At 37.9% G+C, this 20,069-nt stretch overlaps 3 protein-coding genes across 4 annotated transcripts; all 3 read right to left on the bottom strand.

Annotated features, from left to right (window-relative positions):
- Nucleotides 1–28: 28 nt before the first annotated feature.
- Nucleotides 29–3,810, bottom strand: LOC113715686 (uncharacterized). The gene is made up of 7 exons (XM_027239971.2): nt 3,671–3,810; nt 3,274–3,406; nt 2,004–2,075; nt 1,312–1,455; nt 636–707; nt 436–507; nt 29–330 (listed from the first exon to the last, which is right to left on the bottom strand). Exons 1-7 carry the CDS (start codon nt 3,753–3,755, stop codon nt 195–197), a joined length of 714 nt encoding a protein of 237 aa, XP_027095772.2. The 5' UTR covers nt 3,756–3,810; the 3' UTR covers nt 29–194.
- Nucleotides 3,811–13,098: 9,288 nt separating this feature from the next.
- On the bottom strand, nt 13,099–15,286 carry LOC113716761 (uncharacterized). Its single transcript, XM_027241197.2, has one exon. The coding sequence runs from the start codon at nt 14,382–14,384 to the stop codon at nt 13,509–13,511; it is 876 nt and encodes a 291-aa protein (XP_027096998.1). The 5' UTR covers nt 14,385–15,286; the 3' UTR covers nt 13,099–13,508.
- A 147-nt stretch (nt 15,287–15,433) lies between these two features.
- Nucleotides 15,434–19,487, bottom strand: LOC113716760 (zinc finger protein CONSTANS-LIKE 14-like). Of its 2 annotated transcripts, XM_027241196.2 has the most exons (4): nt 18,052–19,455; nt 16,576–16,776; nt 15,735–15,994; nt 15,434–15,624 (listed from the first exon to the last, which is right to left on the bottom strand). In XM_027241196.2, the coding sequence occupies exons 1-4, from the start codon at nt 19,006–19,008 to the stop codon at nt 15,522–15,524; spliced, it is 1,521 nt and encodes a 506-aa protein (XP_027096997.1). In that variant the 5' UTR covers nt 19,009–19,455; the 3' UTR covers nt 15,434–15,521. The 2 variants fall into 2 exon arrangements, with proteins under 2 accessions (XP_027096997.1, XP_071926708.1); XM_072070607.1 differs by lacking the exon at nt 16,576–16,776 and having other exon boundaries at nt 18,052–19,487.
- Between the last annotated feature and the right edge of the window lie 582 nt (nt 19,488–20,069).

Genomic DNA, 20,069 nt, shown 5'->3' with positions numbered 1-20,069 from the left:
GAACGTTCCTTTCTTTTCTTTTAGCAAGTACTGAATGTATACTCTATTTTCATGGAGAAATATTATATATTGACAAATTCACAAAAAAAAAAAAAAAAAAAGAGGCAAAAGTAGAGCGAGAATGAGATAGTCTCCAAATTTGGCATATCCCTGCTTCTTTTTACGTCTAACAGTAGTATGATCATCTTTAAAAATCATGATTCTCCGAATGAAGCTTGAAGCTTCCCCCAACTCCTCCTCCCACCGCACAGCTTCAATTGCAGCTTCCGACATCGTATCTCACAAATCCCATAAGCTCGGGACCTTCTTAACCTGGGGTTATTTGCGAAACTGCAAAGAAAAGGTTGAGAATTTTAAGACCGATTAGAGAGAGATTTCTTCTTTTTTTTTTTTGTCTGTGAAATGTGCATGATGAATCAAAATAATAATATTCACCTTTCCTCTCCGAATTTAGAGAAGGGGCCCGTGGATGGAATTGTACCGCACAAATCGTTGTTTGATACATCTCTGATGAGTGCAGAAAAAGTAGCATGCATGAGCTTTAAAGCTTAAAAGTAAAGATCATACACCATAAGCTTACCAGTATTCGGCATTAGCACGTCTAATTGACGTTCTTCAACTACTGTATTACTTACAGAATCTTGAGATTTCCAAGCTTGGTCAGTTGTCTGGGTATTCTTCCTGTCAGTCTGTTGCCGTTGAGTCTCCTGATTAACAAATTTTGACATTGCTTCAGTGAGTCAGACACCAGTTAAATGTCGATTTACACCATACAATCAATCAATTTTACCATGGATAACAAGAAAACATGTTGTATATTGATCTTCATGTTCATTGCATCATTTTGTACTGTTTCCATGTGTTGTTTCTTTTGTCACATCTTTACAATTTCCCTCGATCCTCCAGAAAAAATATGTTTGTTCTCTTCTGCGCTGCCACTAAGAGCTCTTATCCCCATTTGACACTTGCTGTCAGCAAGAATATCCACACCAAAAATACTTATCCTATACGTCTCCTTTGGTTCTTGTTCTCTCTCTCTCTTTTTTAAAACTGAAGTTATCCCAATGACATTTTTTTCTTGTCCCAATTTTAGCATTAACGTGAATTTTTTTTTCCTGAGTATGCAAAAATATATGGCATACATAAGAATGGCAACTGAATTGAACATCTGTTCTAAGAGTACCGAACCAAAAAGGCAAAACGAGTTTAATGAGCAGTCATTTGTACGAAGAAGTATATATCAGACACTAAAATAAACATAGAAGAGGACACACACACACACACATATATATATATATTCTAGGACCTTACAGGAATCTGAGAGCGGAGAGATTGGAGAGGGATGGAGGAATAGGGCCAGTGAGATTGTTGTGGTAAAGGTCGAGGCTTATGAGCCTCTTGAGCCCTCCAAGTTCAGCAGGGATTGCTCCCCCCAAGTTGTTCATGTATAGTTCCCTGTTACATAAACCGTATGCAACCATCACTAACTAATAAAATGTTAGTATTTCTCACCAACCCGAACTACCCAATTACCAGTTGTAATTACTGGCCCTGCCTACATTTTCTTATTCAATGCATGATGCAGATGCAGCCGAAGTTGAAAAGATATACTGTACTAGCTAGGAATTATCTAACAACACCCTCAAGAATGAAGACTCGTCCACAATTGATTCCCAACGGGTAAATAGTATCAGGCTAAAAATTAACTAGCTAGCTGGTGGTTTGAAGTTGGAAGCAATTACCAGCCAGACGCTAACGGGGATGGTGACGTGCAGAAAGCAAGAAAAGCCAACTTGATCAAATTAAGTAGAGTAGTAATAGTAGTAGCAGGTAGTAGTATCTAATTTTTAACCCAGATAAATACAGACAGCTGATCAAAGCGGAGCAGACACTAATACTCCTCATGTTTTCTGTCAATAGTAAAGAATTCGTAAGAAGAGTGTAAAGAACCCAACATGTTAAGCAGTAGTATTGTAGCAAGTATTAATTGTTGCACAACTCACAGGTATTGAAGCCGCTCAAGCCTTCCCAACTCTGGAACAAGATTGCCCGACAGCTTTGCATTTCCAAGATCACTGAAAAAATAAATAACAACGTACTTGATTTATCTACCAATTGTTCATTCAGTTGAGCATACGTATGTACGTGTGTATATGCAACAATTAACGTGTACAGAAACAGCGCATTTTGCAAAGGCTCCATCCTGGGCCTAGACACGTGGCAGCCCAGGGTGATCCGAGCTGGGCTTGGATCCCAGGCCCGCGGGGAACGGCCTGGAGCAAGCAGCCCCCAGGGCCCCGCAAGGCTCTGGAGAGCTATCCCGCAGAAGGCGGGGAGAATCCCCCACAACTCGGGATTGATACTCTTGAGGGCAAGTCCCGCGTCGTACGGAGGTTGGACTCCCCAAGCAGGTATAAAGGGTAGCACACATCAACTGTACAAGGTACGCTCACTATTGGCAAATTACTCCCGGTTGTCTCTACTTTCCGTGAACTCTACTCATCGGAAAACTAACTTGACCGTCGGAGCGTCCTCGGGGACAACCCTCGGGCCCCCTTTGCTAGTTGATCTCTGTTTGTTTTGCAGGCTAGGAACCAACTCTTCCATCAGCACCCCGAGCTCATCAGTTCAGCTCGGTCCGGAAAAGCTCAGTGCTTCTTCACATTTCAATCTACTAATTAGTTTGCCAGTTGTAGCGGGAGAAATCCGGATACGTGTCAGGGCCAAGAGACCCTGTTCGGATCCCGCCATGAGTCCGAACTAAGCGGAATTAGCTGTCATAGTTGGGAACGGCTAGATCTTCGGATAAGATTAGAATTTGAGTTCGAAAAGAACTCCCACCCTAGCAACCTAGTAGGACTTATACTTCGATTGGGATGATTACTAACAACTCTGGACTCCTTCGTAGAAGAGACTTTATAAATAGTAGACCAAGGGACCAAGCACGAAAAAATACAAATACAATACATTCGTTCTCTTCTATTCTATTATTCTCAAACTGACTTGAGCGTCGGAATAACTACGGGAAGTTAGTCCTGCTGTTCAGTTCATTGCAGGCCAGCTCGACCGTGCCTATTCGGTTCGGATCGTGCTCTCGGCAGGTTCTACACAAGTTAACCAGCAAACTTCCTAATTAATTTGTCCTTAGTAATCTGATTCTCTTATTAGGAAGAAAGAAGGGAAAAGAAAAGAAGACACACACACACACAGAGGGAGGGAGAGAAGGAAACAGAGAGGACAGTAGGTAGCATCATGTAAAATTCCGAGACTTACAGTCGGGTGACTCGGTTATCCCCGTCGCAGGTGACGTGAAACCAAGTACAAGGATCTACTAAGGTTGGATCCCAGCTCTGCAAAACATTGTCTGGGTCTTTCACTGCTCTCCTCAGTGCATAAAGAGCATCCCCTGATCCACAATTTCATATGCCAAGCATATATTAATAAGGCAGTAAAATTATACATGCATGAGACACCCAAAAAAAAAAAAAATTACTACTAGTAATTAGTAACCAATGAGGCATCGATCGTCATGCTTACTAGCAGTACGTCTTAATGTGAGAACTACTTCAATTTTTTCCCACCAAACTTCCAAACAATCAATTAAAACTACGACCGCATATGTATATCATTTGGACAGATCTTGAGCACTGCATACCACTATATCCCGTACCTTCAAAATTTGCATTAATGCCGCGGGGAGCTAATAACAGATGAAGGAAGAGGAGGGAGAGATGGAAGAGAATCCGGAATGCCATTTTTTGTCTGTCCAATCAAGCACTCTGAGTCCAGCAGCAAGGTGACGCGGGTGCAATCCCCTATATATATATATATATATGTATACAAAGTAAATCAGGTGTACGTATTGTCATGATTGAATCCATTACAAAGATGTAAAAACTAAATTTTAAAGTTAAATTTTATATAATCATTTTTCATCTAAAATTGACCATTTATAAGATATTAATGTATATAAAATCATTATTTTCGTAATCCAAGGAAAGGTGGAAAGGAGGACCAGAGGAGGTTTGTGGTGTAGGTGAGGTATATTAATGTTAGTAAGGTTAAATATATAAAACCCCCGCGAACTATTGCAATAGTTGCATATTAGATTATGAAATATTTTAATAGGCACTTTATACCCTTGATCAACTAAAGAATAAGACAAAAATTAATTTTGTACAAGTAATTGATGAAATAACCAATTTATCTTTCATTAAAACTTAAGTGACAAAAATATCATTTTGGTGGAAAAAGTTCACTACTTTAAATAAACTAATTTTCACTTTATATCAAAAAGTCTAATTTTTAACACGTAAAAAAAATCGCTTTAATTGAGAATTAAGACTATTGGGGTCAAAATAGAGGCAAAATATGGAAATATTGAGTGATTACTGTTGCAATTTTTAAAAACTCGCATAATTTTCTTCAATACATCATAATCCCATAATTTCATATAATCAACAAAATTTCACTTGAAATATTCACAAGAATAAAATTGGAGTAGAACTCAAAAATTTTGATATGAATCCAATGCAATAAATTGCAATAAAGTTTGAATACCGAACTGAAATTAAAACCCACATATCAGTAAACAAAATATTAGACTTAAAAATTTGAATAAAACAGCTAAATTATTTACTTTTCCTTGATAACAACTTTTTTCTTACTTAGGCTAACTTGAAATATGTAGTAAAATTGTTGAGATTATTGAATTGAATTTATTCCCTTTCTTCTTCTTTTTTTTTTTTTTTTTGTTTTCATTGTCATTGAAAGTGACTATATATTTTATTTTTATATTTTTTAGTTAGAATTTTATTATCAAGTGAAAATTAATCCATTTAAAGTGACAATTTTTTCTACCAAAAAGGTTTTTTTAAGCACTTACAAGCTTTTAATGGAGAATAAATTGATCATTTCAATAATTATTTGGATGGAGTTAATTTCTTATTATTTTCTGACTGACTAAGGTGTAAAGTATTTATTAAAATAGTTTAGGTTGCAAAATGCAACTAACCTACTAATTCGGGGGGATTTTATGCATTTAACTCTATTTATTAATGTAGATAGAATTAGCAAAGAGTACGAGGGAATTTGTTTCTCTTATGTTTTTAACTAAGTAGGCACTAGCACTATTTATCATGTAGTTAAATTCTAATTATCATTAGGAGTCATGACATGTCTCTCGAACTATATATCGACTTACAGAGGTTTTTTACGTATCTGTCCACCAATATATCTCCCACGTCTATAAGAAGATTTAAACATATGACTTTTTATGAGAACGTGCCTTGTCCTTGTGGCTAGTTTAGTCCACCTTCTTCCTTTCTTTATTCGTAATATGGGCTCGGTCAATCAATCCCCCTTTAGTCTTTGATTGGATAGGGAAAGCCGGAAAGGGAAGAGGAGGCAAAGAATCTAATTTCCGATGGTGAATATTTAATTATTTATGGAGCCCACCGGAAAAATTGGCCATCCATCCCTGATCCATCCAACCAAAGTCCAAGCATACAATCACTACTACTTTTGCCTTTTTTTTTTTTTTAATCGCCTTCCAGAGGTTTTGCCGCGTTGCGTTATGCGGGCAGGGCCCATCTATCCCCATCATTTTTCACCGGGCATTTATTTATTTATATTATTTGGCACGAAATTGAAATGTACGTACGTTAATTTTTTTCCCTTTATTTTGGCGGAGCAAACATATTAATTCATGACGGAAAATGCTACCACCACCCTTGTTACAAAAATCAAAATGACTGCATAAATAAATAAAAAGAGTTTCTGTTTCCCCGTCAAACTGCCCTTCTGTTTTTCGCCCCTTTTGGGGCGGGGGGATTTCGAAACTCTCCGGGTTTAATTTCCAATGGCCCCCGCTGGACCTGTGGAGCTACAGAGACAAGAGTCCAGAGATGAGACGGGAAATCGAACACAGCTTTGAAGTGAACTCGCTGCTTAGAAATTAGAGTGGAGGACGGGTCCGGCGTGCAATTGTTTTTTTTTTTTGGTCGCCCTTAAATGCAGGTTCGAATTCTTTATTTGAGTCACTACGTACGCTACACTACTCGATAAAAATCGATTCTCTTATTTGCTAAGTACTTCAAACGAGGACTCGGGGCACGGACGGTTGCACATGCAACCGTCCCAGCGATTTTGATTATTATCAACTGCGCGTAATTTTTTTTATACATCGTGTAATTTTTTTTGCACATCGCGTAATTTTAGAGCAAATTTTTGTGGGACTCACATATGGCGTGAAAATCGAGTTACAACTTGTAATCTCAGCCGCACGAATTTTTGAGACCAAATCATGGCCATTAACCGTTCGGGACGGTTGCACCTTCCCTGCCCCATTTCCCTTCAAACGGTGATGTCACTCTCTTGATTTCAACTTTTAACTGTTACAAGCTCACTTTTATTTTCTTTTAACAATTGCTTCTAAAATTACAGTTATTAATTTTATTTTTTTTTTTTGGGGAAGGAAGAAAAAGAACAAAGTAAGTGCCTTTAGATTCTGATCCTCCTCCTGGAAAATCAAAAGCAAATAATAACGCGCGCATTACATTACATTCGTGCAAGAAGTACTACTGATTCTTCGCATAATAAGCCACGGCCAAATTCCATCGTGGGATATGATAGATGATGTAATCCAGCAGGGTTCGCTGCTATGGCACGGTCCAAATGCAACCCTGGAACAAAGAATATTAATATTGATCGGTTTAGTCGCCATACGTATGTATTTCAAAAATTATTAGCATCAGATACTCTATTGATCTTTCACCTGGCTTTTGTTCTTTTGTCGTGGGCCTACTTTGCCACAGAGGTTCTTTTGTTCAGTTCTGATTTCTCTTCCTTTAAAAAAAAATAAATAAATAAAAATTTCTGGTTTCTCATGTTAGTAATGGACGTTGGTGCCTCTTCCTAAACATGTTCATACTTACTTTTGTATTTTTAAAATGAAAGCACTAGGTTTAGTTATTTCTAATATGAGATAGCTTTCCAGAAAACACCTAAACTATCGTCTTTGCACGATTTTGCCCCCCTCAACTATAAATTGTTACAAATAAGTCCATAAACAAAAAAAATAAAAAACTTACTTTAAGGACTTCTAACAATTTTGGCCGTTAGAGATGACGGAATTAGGGGTAAAACTGATCAAACAAAAAAATCAACCCACTAAAACAACCTAAAAGCCCTTGTTGACTGATTATTCCATCAAATGATGGCTAGAAAATATGGAAAATGAAAGAAGATGAAGAAACACAAAATTTTTGTGTTATTTTTTGACTTAGTATAGTTGGTTTTTAATCAAAACACAGTTTAATTTTTCTATTTGGCCAATTTTGCCCCTAATTCTATGACATTTAACACCTAAATTGATGGAAGTCCTTAAATTAAGATTTTTTTTAAGGGCTCATTTGCGACAATTTCTAGTTGAGGTGACAAAACCGTGCAAAGTGAACAAATTAGGGGCTTGCTAGAAAGTTTCCTCTTTTAATATAAACCTGGATTGAACGGTATCAACTTTTCTAAGGAAAAAGTTCTTAGTTGAATTTGTATTCATCCTTGAAACTATATAACTACTTGTTATTTATATTTTTGTAGGAGTGGTGCTATTTTTGTGTAATTAAGATAAAATAATTGTAAATCCAAGAATATATGTGTATATTTTCAATCGTCGGATCTACTGATTAACTCATTCGAATTTGAATATTACGGTGAGATCTGTTGAATAGATTAAAAATATTTCAAATTTGACAATTAAAATCTAAAAACTCGGGTCTAATGGTGGGGGAAAAATGAAAAAAAGTGCCTAAAACTCTCCCTAGGAGAGGAGATTCGATCTCCTGGGAGAGAAGAAATTTGCTACATTTCTTAGTGAGGAAAAGTACAGGAAAATTTGCTAAATTTGTGGTTAATTAAATAGACACATACTTAGTGGGGATGCTCAAGACGATGATGCGTCGTGTGTAGTGTGTAGTGGAGCACTCCCAAGTCCCAACCCCACCCGTCCTTTTAAAATACCCTGTGCGCATAAGGTTCTCAATTCTGTCAACCACCATGGTTATGATCAAAAGCCACCAAGATGGACGGGATGGAGACTGAAGACATGAGAGAGGTGGGGGCAGGCTGCCCGAAGAACTTGCAGTCCATTAAGAAATCTAACAACTGGGAAGAGCTAAAAATCTCGCCACCTTTCTCTTAAAAGAAGCGACAATTGACTAATCTGAGCACTAGGAAGAGCTTCTTCTACTATTCAGCTTTTGGACAAAACTGCGTTGATATAGTAGAAGATTTTGAAAAAGGTAAACCATTGAAAAAGCCTTCTTGCTCTGCTTTATTAACGAATAATAAATGGCTTCCCATGTGTAATGGGGGCCATGCCATCAATCAAGTACCATCAGTCACTTCCTAGGGAAGACAGGCCAGGAATGGATCACATTAGCAGACTAAAGCATCATTGACGGTTGACCTCTCGATCAAGTTCGTAACAGATCTAATCAATGGCTGTTTTAAGGCCCACCATGCGCGACTGCATGCATGCATGAATTGCAGAACTGGGAAATTTTGAATTGGAGAATCCTCCTCCTCCTCCTCCTCCTCCTTCTCCTCCTTCTTCTTCTTCTTCTTCTTCTTCTTCCTCCTCCTCTTCCTCCTCTTCTTCTTCTTCTTCTTCCTCCTCCTCCTCCTCCTCCTCTATAAATGCTATTACGTGCCAGATCCAAAGGATTCAACAGTAGGAGTCCAATACAAAGTGGTGTTGAAACTGATTATGTGTATTCCTCTATGAATGCTTGGACCAAGCTCACCACTTTGGACTAAATGCCTGTTTGATAACATAAAAAAGTGCTGAAACTGAATTCATTCAAACATTCAGATGTTGTGGGTATTTGATAAATAAAAATTCACCTGCTGAACTTATTAAGTGGTGCTGAATTTGTATGTATTTTTTTCAGCACAAGAATCGTAGCTGAATGCTTAATTTGATAAGAGTCAAGAGATTTACTTCAACTACTTTATCTTATCTACCAAATATATCCCTATTTGTTAATTACATTCAAAATTCTTATTTAATTAAACAACCTAATATTCCCTATTCAAAATCCTTATTTAATTAAACAAAACAATCTGATATTCTCTATTCAAAAATTTTTTTTAACAATAATATTTTTTTGCAGTAATTTTCATCCACAAACATTTATATTTTGATTTTTTTTTTTGCAGATAAATATTATTTATGTGATGCAGCTTATCCATACACACGTGGTTTTATGACACCATATCGAAATATTAGATATTGGTTGTCTGATTTTCGAAATACTTCTCGTCCAAGATCAAAAGAAAAATGTTTTAAACCAAACACATGCAAGATTGAGAAATGTAATTGAACGTGCTTTTGGAGTATTAAAAGCTCGTTTTTCCATTCTCAAAACGATGAAACCATACCCTTTTCCCACACAAAGAAACATGTCATTGTATGCATTGCTCTTCACAATCATTGTCATTTTCATACCTAACAATTTTAAGTTAATTAAATCATAGGTTCTATTTCCTTTTTGGATTAAAAGATAGAAGGGCAAAATTGTACAATTTAGCTTATTAAGCATTAAGTTATGAATATTTATCAAACAATATAAATAGATTCATTATTAAGATTTAGACATTCATATATCTCTTTTCAGTACTTAAAATTCAGCAAATTAATTATTTCAGTATTCAGAGTTCAGAGTTCAGAATTCAAATTCAGTGTTATCAAATGGAGCCTAAGACTACTGAAACATAAAAGAGGGGTTAGGGGAAGGAAATATGCATGAAGTATATTAGGAAGTCTTGAGTGAGAAAGGGGAAAAAGAAAAAAAATAAAAAATGAAACAGTGCACTCTTTATTACATTACGGATTACGAATGGTATGGTATTTCACTTTGGAAGTTAAGAAGGTAAGTCATTTTGTTTTGTATTGGACAAGGTATTATTTGAAATAATCACTCTAATATTTTTTTGTAGGGATAATTTCAGACCCCCTGAGGTTTCTAACATTTTCACTGGTACCCTTTGAGGTTCTCAAAATTTCACTGACCTCCCTTGCTTTTGAGTTTTTGGCAACAATGCAGTCCAAATCTGATTACAATATTATTTTCATGTGTGAGAAGGAATTTTAATTCCATGGCTGCCCCTTTGCTCCTTGTATTAGTAGAAGATTGAGAGAATAATAAATTATCAGAATGATTACTAAAGTTGAGGGGGTGTAAGTACAATACAAAAAATTGCAAGCACTAGATGTGCCAGGGAAAATGCCGGTGTTCATAAATCTTAAATCAACTAGTATGTTATCTATTTAACATAACTTAAGTAACTAATTAAATTACCTGCGAGTATTACTTTCACATAATTAGTTTTTGTTAAATACAGAACCTACCAGTTTCTCTTTCGTAAAAATATGAATGTAATACTTTTTGAATTTTACTTACAAACATCTTTATATTTAATATAAAATAAATGATTCAGAGTAAAATACCTATAAATAGTTAGTACTTTATTCAAATAATAGAAGAAATTCGTAAAGAGCTAGTAAAAAGTGGGTAATTTATTTTTTTACTTTCACGTATTTAATTTATATTAAATACAAAACATAGTAGTTTCCATTTCGTAATAATATTAGTGTAACAATTTTTGAATTTCACTTATAAGCATTTATGTATTTAATATAAATTAAATGATGCAAATTAAATTGCTCATAAATAACTAGTACTTTATCTATACAATGGAAGAAACTCGTAAAGAACTTGTATGTTATGGAATTTTTTTTTTACTTTCAAAAATACTTCATTTATATTAAATACAAAACATGCTACTTTTCCATTCGTAAAAATACTTGTGTAACGGCTTTTGAATTTTATTTGCAAATATTTATGAACTTAATATAAATTAAATGATTCAGAATAAAATGCCCATAAAATCTGGTAGCCATAAAGAGTTGGTACTTTATGGGATATTTCTTTTTTAAAAAATATATAATTTATGTTAAATAGATAACCTATTAATTTTTTCGTAAGAAGTTACTGTAACATTTTTTGAATTTTACTTAAAAACATTAAATATTCACAGCAGGCACAAAAATGGTGCCTTACTCTCTAATCCAGCTTTAATTCATGTATTAGGCATCAAGTTTGTGTTATTGTTGTTAAGCTTGATTAATCACTTTAGATGTCTTTTTCTCCAACTAAACGGTAGTAATACACTCCATCTTTAGTAATAAAACCCAACTTCATAGGATATATTTGTAATTTTGACCTTCATGATGTCAGCAAAGGGGCCCAATTTTCTATCAAGAGAGGTCAGTGAAATTTTGAGAACCTCAGGGGTGCCTGTCAGAAATCTCAAGGAATGTTTATGAGATTATCCTTTGTTTGTAACGTGATATATATAAAATAAAAAAATAATTAAAAAATATATTTACAATACAAATAAAAAATTTATTTAACAAAAATGAACCTTCCAAACACTCTCGTATCCCAAAGCCACATTTGACTATATTTGACCATTGATGCTTCTCGTTGAAAAATAAAAAATAAAAAGGTGGATCTTTTGGTTTCAATTATTAGTTCAGGCCTCCGTGTTTTCACAAAAGGGAACAAGTTCCCGCTCTTATCTTTGTCAAATTCGTAATCATTGCACACCAATTGGATTTGTTGTTTGTTTCTAGTGGTCAGATAATTTCCTGGGCAAATTTAAAAATGATTATGTTTGGATAGTAAATTTCTTAAAAAAAATTTTTCGCTTGTATTATAAATATATTTTTGAATCAATCTTTTTATATTTCTAATTGTCTTTTTATCTGGTATGCATCACATCATAAAAAGTACTATAATAATTATTTGGAATGATACTCTAAACCCTAAACATGATAACTTAGAGAATATAAAAATGATAACTTAATTTTGTTTGGGGAAAGGGAGATTAGGATGGAGTGTTTATTGCTAATTGTCATCACTTCCATTGTAAATTCGACATATTGATAATTTGCTTGCTAGGTTTGATCATTGATGGAGGTGTAAGATTTGGACGGTAAGGATAAGATTGCATTTGTCAAAACAATTTTTCTGAGTCCGTTGTTTCCTTTGTCAATTAATTTCTTACCCTCGTGACTGCCTGTAGTCAAGAGTAAACATTTTGGTTTAGAGTAGGCCAAATTTTTTTTTTTTTTTTGTTAGAAGGAAGAGTAGACCAAAGTTCAAATAGAAAAGTCAATTGTTGCTGGTGTCCATGGCCCATGGATTTGACTGACGTTGGGAAAATGGACAGAAGGCCCATCGAAGCGTGCAATTCTTCAGCCCAGCTCAGCTGGTGTCAATTGTTGCTGCCTCAAGAAGTCACGAGTGGTGCCGTTGGAATTAAACAAACATTTATTCTCTTCACAAAAGTGCTGCTACGAATGTTGCCCCGGTTTGACAAGTGAGTTTTTTGGATTTTTATCTAAAATTTTACTGTATCTTACTATAGAAGTTTTTTTAAAAAATTTTGAAGTGCGTAAATTTTTGAATATTTTGAAGTGTGTAGTTTAAAAATTTTGAGAAATTTTTGAGATTACTATAATTAAAGTTTTTAAAAATTTTGTAGCAAATAAACTTGGCAAAGCTCTGAAGCTGCCCCAAAGTAACTGCTGCTGGGAATCCTAATCCATTATATTACGGTGGTAGGTAAGAGCAGAGGTCCATCTTCCGACTGTGCTTTTTTTTTTTTTTTTTTTTTTTCCTGCAATTTTCAACGGGAGCATTGCCGGAGGGCGGAGCCTGGTGCGTGCAGTGCAAGTCTGATTTTTATTTACTGTAGTATCAAACAACAGAGGTGTGAGGCGATTAACGGGTGGGTTTTAAACTCTCTATTATTAAATAATAAATATCCAGCCGCGTTCTTTGTTCAGCCAGGCCATTATCCTCTGCGCAGCGGTCGGTCAGTCATCAAAATGAATAAATATCTCCCGGCCAACCCGTTGCCCACATCCACTTAAACGTGAATATTGATTTCCGTTAATTGATTCCCTCCCCCCGGCCGAAAAAAAAAATGTAAAAGAAGAAGTAGAAAAAAAAAAAATAAGCAGCACTGTGTGGAAACGGGAACGACTTCACATGCAACTAGAGTAGTAGTAGTATTACACCACAGCAGAAATCCAGCACGCTCCTACAAAACATGCGTGCCTCTGCCTCTCTCGGGTTTCCTTCATCCAATCCAATCCTGCCTATTTGGTTTGGATAATGTTTGTGGAGTCCTCACTACGACAGACGATCCATACGTCTCTTTGGTGCCCCTACTACCTCACACACGCACGTATACATTTGATTTAAGGAAAGAATGAGAGAGCAGAAAAGAAGTGATTAACCGGGGGGGGGGGGGGGGGGGGGGACGTTTCATGGGAAGATGCCAAACCAATTTGCTAAAAAATCTCTGTATTGGTTTTGGGAGGTATGAGGAAAGCGAACGGTCTCCCTCCAATCCAAGGTGCAGACGTAGAGACACTAACAAGGAGAGGTGGCATTCTGCCGCAAGCGCCGCATTGGCCAGCCAAATTGTTCATTTGGAAGCTCCACGCCTAATGGCTTCATCACACAGTATCCCTTGCTTGAGCTTGAGCAACAACCTGTCACCCCGCTCCTCATCGCGCTGCAACCGTTGGTATCATCTACTACCACCCTTCTCCTTTCAATCTCATGAAGTTTTCCAGCGCTCTTCCTCAGATTTTGCCTCGTCTTTGCACCATTACCATTCAGCCCGTTACCCGTTCTTTGATGTCTCTGAACTGGGATTGGCATGGCCTCCAGACCCATCAATTTAGCCACCACTCCAGGCCTACACCACACCACGCTCTCTCCACCTATTGTAGCCGGCAGCTCTCGTAATTTCTGCACTTCTGAGTCGAAACCATCGCCACACAAACCTTTCCTTGATCCCTGATGGCAGCCGAGCGAGTTTCTTGCACCCGTGCTGAGGGGCACCATGTTCCGAAATGAAGATCTGTACATGGCATCTTTTCCATCCAGAGAAAACCGAGGGTACTGATTTAATGCGTTTCTTGCACTCCGCAGAATGTCGGAACTGTTGACACAAGACATGCGGTGATGCCGGTACTCCCCATATTCATCAACTTTTGCTCTTCTTGAGGCTGCCTCTTCCAGCTCTAACTGCAGTATCATCTCCTCCAAGGTTGGTTGCCTTTCCCTGGAACCGGAAGTGACAGCATCCAAATACGGGGTATCAATATATGCCGAACCCTGCCCCATTTTTTGCTGATTAAGGGTGGAAGTTGATCCGTCACCGCTGCAAAAGTGTTTAAAGCCTTTCCTCATCTTAGCACCCAAAGCATTCTTGAGGAGAAAGAAGGACAAATCCTTCATGCCTTCCAGCCGCGGCTACAAAGAACCATTGAGAGATTTCATGGGCTTAAAATGTTGTCATGCAAGATCACAGCTGAAGTTAAGTTGGAGGAGAGCCATGGACAACAGCGTCGTGATTTGAATCAATAGAAAGCGGTGACTGTGACCTTTTTTCCACTCAGGATGGCCTTAAAAGCTTTCACATGATAAAGGAGCGGGTCTCACGAGTTCTCCATCCCGAGCTTTAAAGTCTCATTACATCTGTTTGTTGAGTGCTTTACCATTGATGACCAAACTCAAAATCATCACACTTAATACATCACCCGTAAGCCAACCAGAAATACACTCTTTTCAACTATGCACCAAAATGTGGAAACCATTTAACCAAATAATTCAACTAAGTATCCTGGGAAAATTTACACACTGATATTACTCATTTATCTTAACGCCTCAGCTGGGACCCCGTGAGCCGTACATGGCCCATAAAAGTAACGTCTTTCATCCGAATTTTCCCCCAGGGTGCGCGCGCGCGCGCCTGGCTGTGCCTTGCAGGTTGATTTTAAGTTCAAGATTCGTCAAAGGCTTGAAAATGCTCAATAAGTAACTGAACACGATGATGGACTGATCTAAACCCCTGTTTGAAATGTAAATGGACAGTGTCTCTAGGAGTGAGACAAAGCATCAAAGAAAATTCAACCAGAGTCACTGATAAGGAACCCCAGTCAAGCCTCCCTCCCATTTGTCTTCGTGTGCACCTATAGTTCTAACGTTATTAACAATTAACAATCAGATGTGGAGAAGTCATAATCAAGAAAGGTTATGTGGTGCAGGCTTCTGACAAAGCCTCTTAACCTGCATAGTGATCAATGTTTTACCAGCCCAAAAGACAATTCACTTGAAATGAAATAGAGATTACCACATATATGTGATGCGTAACTGCTGGAGTGCAATCCATGAGACTCTCCATTCCTCTTACATCAATGGATGCATGAGAGAGAGTGAGTGAGAGAGAGAGAGAGAGAGCTTGAGAAATCAAAGAAATCATTGGGTCCAGTAGAAAGGCAGACAGCTACACAAAATTATCATTTTATAGGAGAACAAGGTTTTATACATACTCCAAAAGACGTGCTAAGCCTCAACAAGTCATTCAAAATAAAGTTATCCATCAGGAGCATCACTAGCCTTAACAAACCGACCTTTAACTCGCTTTCTAGTATCAGCTCTTGCTTTCCTTGATTCATACCGGATGTGCTTATCATATCTAGTAAGACATAGACACGAGAAAATGCAAATGAATTTCTGTTTTCTTGGCAAATAGAGCTGCCACTGAAGAAACAAGTTAAAAAGAGAAAACAAGGGGGATGAAAGCACCTTCTCGTTTTCTTTTTCTCCTTGTAGCGTTGCATTGCATTACCTCTATTCTTCGCCAATAGCTCCATATCAACCTTGGCTGCTGCAGCTGTCGTGCTTTCACTTTTCACCAGAACAGTTTGTTCCATGAGATGGACATCTTTCAGACCACCATAGCATTTACGTTTACCCAAACCTGAACCTGATGTTGCCCTTCCTATTGGTAAATTGTTGCTCTCTGATGTCGCTGGCCCCTGGCTTGCTGTAGGATTATTAGAGTTCTGTGTTGTAAGGGATAAAAAGTTAGTCAATTAAGAAGGGGAAATGTAACTAATATCAGATTAGATGTGCAAACTAAGGACATATTGATCAACAGAGCATATTACAAGCACAAAAGTTCCACTGAGCCATTGTGCTCTCCTCCAAGTAAAAAATCCAAAAGCTTTTAGTGCATATCCTCACAAATCCCAGTCATTAAGACATCTTCAGTCTGAAAAGCTTCCGTGCCCAAGAGTTTGACTAACTTAATTCCCCCCCAAAAAAAAGGGCATATGTTTCTTCGTCAAGATCAGCCTGATCCAAAATCTTTGGTTGGTGGATGCAGCATATATCTTAAGTGCTACATGATTTAGCAGACTGATAAATCACGTAGCACATAAGTCATGTAATGCATCTAGCAGTACAAGCTTTTGGATCTGGGTGATTTGCCTTGCATAGAGAAAGCCATGCAACTACAAATGAGATCAAGTCAAAAGCAAATCAAAGCCTTTGAATTTTTAAAAATCCGGTTGCTAGGCAAGACTCGATGAACACAACAACTAAAGTAAAAAATCCACATATTTCCCCAAGCAATTTGACTTACGTTGAATGCTGCCATATCCTCGTTTACAATCGAGCAGTTCAATCCAGACAGTTCTAATCCTCTTGTAGTTGCTGAGGACGGTTCTTTTAGAAGTTCACTATAACTTTTCATCATAAATCCCACTTCATTAGCACTGTAGCCTACTTCCAGTGTATTAGATTCATCATTGCCCCTCAGCTGTCCTAAATTAAAATCCCATATCTGCTTGCAGCAAAATTTTACAGTTACAAGTCATGTGCTAAAAAACTTCATTCTAGGTTGGACAAAATAGTAACAGAAAAGCATACTTGAAGGAAATGCAAAGGAAACCAAACAATTAAGAAGGAAGAAAACAACAGGCACTTATGCAACAATAGGTTATTTGTTCATCATATTAAACTAAGCTCCTGGACTCAAGAACAAGAGCAGTATCATTACATACTAATTCACTTTTCTGGAATAAAACATGTTTATTCTCAAGAATACAAATAACTCTTGCTGAGAAAAGAAAAAAAAAGAAAAGGAGAATCCCACCCTAAGTTGAAAAATATATTGCTAATCCCAGGACTTTTCTGGCAATCCAGCAGCTTATATTACCATTTGGCTTCCAATAATGCTGATATAGAAGACTATGTTGACTCACAAGCAGGGGCGTGAAACATCCAAAATGTATGATTTTAAGGGAGCAGGTTGATAAAATGGTGTGAAGAAAGTTACTGGCATCCATCACTTCTGATTTGAGTGACTAACTTCATCCGATTAGAATAAAGAGAAAAGCAAATAAAATGGGGAAAAAAAAAGACATGATGCCTATAACCACAAAAAAGACATTTGTGTGGTTTTTTTTGGGGGGGGGGGGGGGGGGGGAGAGAGAGTCTCTGGACAAGACATGTTTGCCTATCCCATAAATTTCTTTGCAATATTATACACATGCCATAACCACACAAGGGCAAAAAGTAACCTTTAACATCTGAATCTAATTCAGCATCACTTTCAATACAAAGCCTACCTATTTTTCATTAAATTGAGGAACTAAATTAGATGATAAAGCACCAAGAAAATAAAAATCTAAATTCTCAAACCCTCTCAACAAGCCAAAAGAAATAAAAAGAAAAAGAAAGAAAGAAAGATCTTCAAAAGCTACAATGGTACTAACAGTTTGCTTCCTAGAGATGAATAATCAGTTACTACATTATAGCTGTTAAAGAAGGCTGTTAACTACCAGAAATTTGACGTGCCATGAACACCAAAATTGAACATCCGGACCTCTCCCGTCTACACATAAACATCACCAGAACAAAACTAAATTTTACTATTCGGAATTTGAATTGGGTTACAATTTAGTTAGAGTGTATTGATTTACAAAGGCAAATAAGATAGTAGCAACAAATAGGAAGAAAGACAGAGACATTACACAATTCATTTAAAGCGGAAGATGTACAGAAAGTATCATACTAACTTATTAAGAGTAAGACGCAAGGTTGTGAGAAATAAAACCTGAGTGGATGGTTCACAAGCAGTGGTGGTCCACATGTTCCTTGCCACCGTCCGATCACGCTCCTTGGGAATGGCCGGCGTCTGCATCATAAGCAAGGACATGAATGGAGCATTCTGTTGTTCTTGTTGCCGCTGATGCTGCTGAGGCTGAAACTGCTGATTCACAATGCCCACAACCCCATCACCACCATTTCCCAATCCGCGGACCTCCTCATTTCCCTGCCAAACCCCACAACAACCGCCACCACTGGTATTAGGCGTACCAGGTCCCAATTCCTCGCCGCCGCCGCCGCCGCCGCCGTCCCCCATATCCCTCTCAAGCAACCCCATCAACTGCTTCATAATCACCAGCCTCTGCTTCCCACAGCTAGGGGAAGTATGCTTCTTCATCAAATCGGGGCCGCAATTGGAAAAGATAACAGCAGAAGAAGGATTGTTATTATCAGTGGGGACCATCAAGTCCTGCAACAGAACCGAAGGGGAAACAGAAACTTCCTTGGGCAGCGTCCAGGACGAGTCCAGAAACCCACCGGCAGTAGGGGCAGTGGGAGCCACGTCAAACCAATTGGGGGGTTGGGAGGGCTTTTTATCCTGAAGTTCGAGGCCCCAAGCGGAGGCAAGCTCAAGGGCAGAAGGGCAGCCAGAAAAGGAGTCAAGAGGGATGCGATCGTGGGCGGCGGAGACGGCAGAGGTGGCGTGGGCATCCCAGTCGCAGTCCTGGCAGAGGACGAGGTTGTCGGTGGCGCAGCGGACGGAGACGGGCTCGGAGGCACAGTTGTCGCAGATCTGGGAGCGGAGGTGCTTGCGGGAGAGGGCGTTGGCGGAGTGGACGTGGTGGTCGCAGAGCAAGCAGAGCTTGGCGGAGTCAGCTCGGCAGTAGAGAATGGCGGTCTGCTCATTGCAGAAATCGCAGGGGACGCTGCTTTCTGCAAGACTGCACCTTTTTGGGCTCACCATTTCTTCTTTCTTTCAATCAGTCAATCTCTGGCGTCTCGACTCCACACCAATTTTATCTGTAATAACTAGGGAAGAAGTAGTGGTAGTAGTAACTCAAATAAGTGAAGTGCGCTACACTAAAAACTAGTCCGTCTACTAGTGCTTGCTCTCTTTTTTTTCTTTCTTTCTTTGTCCCTGCAGTTGTTGAGTTGAGGGGGGTTATTTTGCAGATGGTTGATGCAGTAGCAAAGCAACCATTTTTATTCCGCGAGTTTGTAGGGTGGAGGAGGAGGAGGAGTCTCCGGCTGAAGAAAGAGGGAGAGAGCAGCCACAGACTCAATTCTGGGCTATACTTATTTTAAGAGTTCCAAGAGGGAGGGGCTGAGGCGCAGAGGCATGTACATATCAATGGACTGTGGTACTGCTGCTGTATTCTTGTTGGCCATCTCTTTCTATCAAATGATACACTACTACTGATTTGTAGTAAAAAATATCTTTACCTTTTGGCTGAGTTGGCATCATCATCATCATCATCTTCTTTTCTGCTTGCCAGCAACAGCACCCAAACAATTTCTCTGCCTGCCTTTACTTTCTTTTGGCTTTCATATAAATATTCTTCTTTTAGTAGCGCGGGCACCTCGATAGGCTTACGATTTCATAAATAACAAGAATTTTTAGTATTGAGTCAAGAGTTTGTGTTTAACCTCACTTACTTATATGAAATTGGAAAAATAAAATATAAGTTAGCCCCTTACACTCGACATTTGCACTTCTTTAGTCTCTCACAATGTGCGATTTTACATTGAATTATTGAGACGATAGAAAAAAAGGAATATAAATTTTGTTTATGATATAACCAAAATCCTTTTTCCAAATAATCCGTCAAATTTCCAAACAAACCCAATAAGTATTACTTGAGGATTTTTTCAGCTGTAGTTCAAAAAATGTGTTTGATTAGCAATTAGTAATTTCAATACACCTTCTTTTTTTTTTTTATCTTTCCAATCACATTTGTATCTCACATATTCCATATCACGAAAAAAAAAAGTACTCTAACAATTATATATCTAAATAATGTTTCG

This window comes from Coffea arabica, chromosome 11c, assembly GCF_036785885.1.
Source record: "Coffea arabica cultivar ET-39 chromosome 11c, Coffea Arabica ET-39 HiFi, whole genome shotgun sequence".
Taxonomy (NCBI): domain Eukaryota; kingdom Viridiplantae; phylum Streptophyta; class Magnoliopsida; order Gentianales; family Rubiaceae; genus Coffea; species Coffea arabica.
The sequence above is the reverse complement of the archived record's forward strand: the minus strand, read 5'-3'. Positions and strand labels throughout refer to the sequence as shown.